We start from the raw sequence: 1,695 nt of genomic DNA, 5'->3' as shown, positions 1-1,695 counted from the left end.
ATGGTCCATGCCCAGAGGATGGTCCCTGCCCAGGGGATGGTCCCTGCTCAGGGGATGAGGGGTGCCCAAGAAGGAGTTGGTGCCCCAGGGGTGGGTTTCTGCCCAGGGGGATGGTCCCTGCCCAGAGGATGGTCCCTGCCCAGAGGATGGTCCATGCCCAGGGGATGGTCCGTGCCCAGGGGATGGTCCCTGCCCAGAGGATGGTCCATGCCCAGGGGATGGTCCGTGCCCAGGGGATGGTCCCTGCCCAGAGGATGGTCCGTGCCCAGGGGATGGTCCCTGCCCAGGAAGGAGTTGGTGCCCCAGGGATGGTTCCATGTCAAGGGGAAGGTCCCTGCCCAGGGGATGGTTCATGCTCAATGGCATGGTCTGTGCCCAGGGACAAGGGGTGCCCGGGAAGGGGTCGGTGCCCCAGGGATGGGTCCACACCCAGGGGGATGCTCCGCACCCGGGAGAGGATCGGTGCCCAGGGCCCGGTGCTGCCCTCACTTTTGCTGGTACTCCTTGATGAGCCTCTTGGCCTTGCTGTACTTGCGCTCCAGGGTCTGGTACTGGGCCTGCGTCTCCTTGAGGTGCTCGTCCACGGCCTGGCAGAGGTTCTGCGCCTCCATCCAGTACCCCTCCAGCTTCTCCATCCGCTCCTTGTTCTCCTCCACGCTCTGCTCCAGCTGGGCCTTCTCGGCCCGCCAGCGCGCCTTCTCCTGCTCCAGGCACTGCAGCTGGGGGACAACGGGGTCAGGGCACGGCACGGCACGGCACGGCATGGCACAGCATGGCATGGCACGGCACAGCCCGGCATGGCATGACATGGCGTGACATAGCACGGCATGGCGTAGCCAAGGAGCAGGCATGACGTGGCACGGCACGGCACAGCATGGTGAGGAGTCTGGGGGGGGGGAGATGTAGGGAGCTAGGAGGGAATGGGGGAGATGGAGATCCAGGGGGACCTGGAGAGATGGAGGGGGGTCCCTCCTGCCCGCAGGGAGCCGGGGCACCCGCTCACCTTCCTCTTCAGCTGCTGGATCTCGGCCTCGGTGACGGCATGCTTGATCTGGAGCTGCGAGAGGAGCTGGGTGTTCGCATGGGGCGGGCACGTCCCCGCACCGCTCCCGGGCGTGCGCACACGCTGCCATGTGCGGGCACACTCCCCTGGCACCCCCTGTCCCCTCCTCACCTCCTTGAACTTGTGCACCAGCTTTTCGGGGTCCATCTCCACGGGGGAGAGCGTGTCCTCGTTCTCGGCCAGCTCGAACACCTCGATGGCCATCTCGCCGCTGGGGAACATGGGGCTCATCTCCTCCTCCTCATCCGTGGCGTACTCACCCGTCTGCGGAGGGCACGGAGCGGCGTTGGCACGTGGTGACCCCCAGCCTGGCACCCCCACCCCACCCCCCCTGGGGAAACCGAGTCACCGGCCCCGTATCGGGTGGGGGGACCACGTCTGTCCCCTCCTGGGTGGGTGCTGTCCCCCTCACCTCCTCGTCATCCTCGGTGTACTGGGTGTAGCGCTGCTCGATCATCTCCCGCTGCCACCGCTCCTGCTCCAGCGTCTGCTGGATCAGCTGCGCCACCTCGCTCTGCTCCCCCGGCTTCTCCCGCCCGATGAGGAACCTGCAGGGACAGCGGGGCTCAGCCAGGGACGGGGGGGCTCCGACCGCGGGGACCTGGGGGTGGGAGACACCCAGGTGGCATAGC

General features: G+C 67.4%; 1 protein-coding gene across 1 annotated transcript in view; it reads right to left on the bottom strand.

The window, feature by feature from the left end:
• Nucleotides 1–485: 485 nt before the first annotated feature.
• The window catches only part of PPP1R9B (protein phosphatase 1 regulatory subunit 9B), a gene marked incomplete at its 5' end in the record, with an annotated part of 6,850 nt that continues 5,640 nt past the window's right edge, over nt 486–1,695 (bottom strand). Inside the window, 4 exons of the mRNA XM_009283727.1 lie at nt 486–719; nt 1,004–1,057; nt 1,175–1,327; nt 1,476–1,611. Coding sequence (XP_009282002.1) covers nt 486–719; nt 1,004–1,057; nt 1,175–1,327; nt 1,476–1,611 — 577 coding nt within the window. The remainder of the gene's footprint in view (nt 720–1,003; nt 1,058–1,174; nt 1,328–1,475; nt 1,612–1,695) is intronic.

Source organism: Aptenodytes forsteri, unplaced genomic scaffold (assembly GCF_000699145.1).
Source record: "Aptenodytes forsteri isolate BGI_AS27 unplaced genomic scaffold, ASM69914v1 Scaffold279, whole genome shotgun sequence".
Classification (NCBI taxonomy): Eukaryota; Metazoa; Chordata; class Aves; order Sphenisciformes; family Spheniscidae; genus Aptenodytes; species Aptenodytes forsteri.
This window is presented reverse-complemented; position numbering and strand designations above follow the sequence as displayed.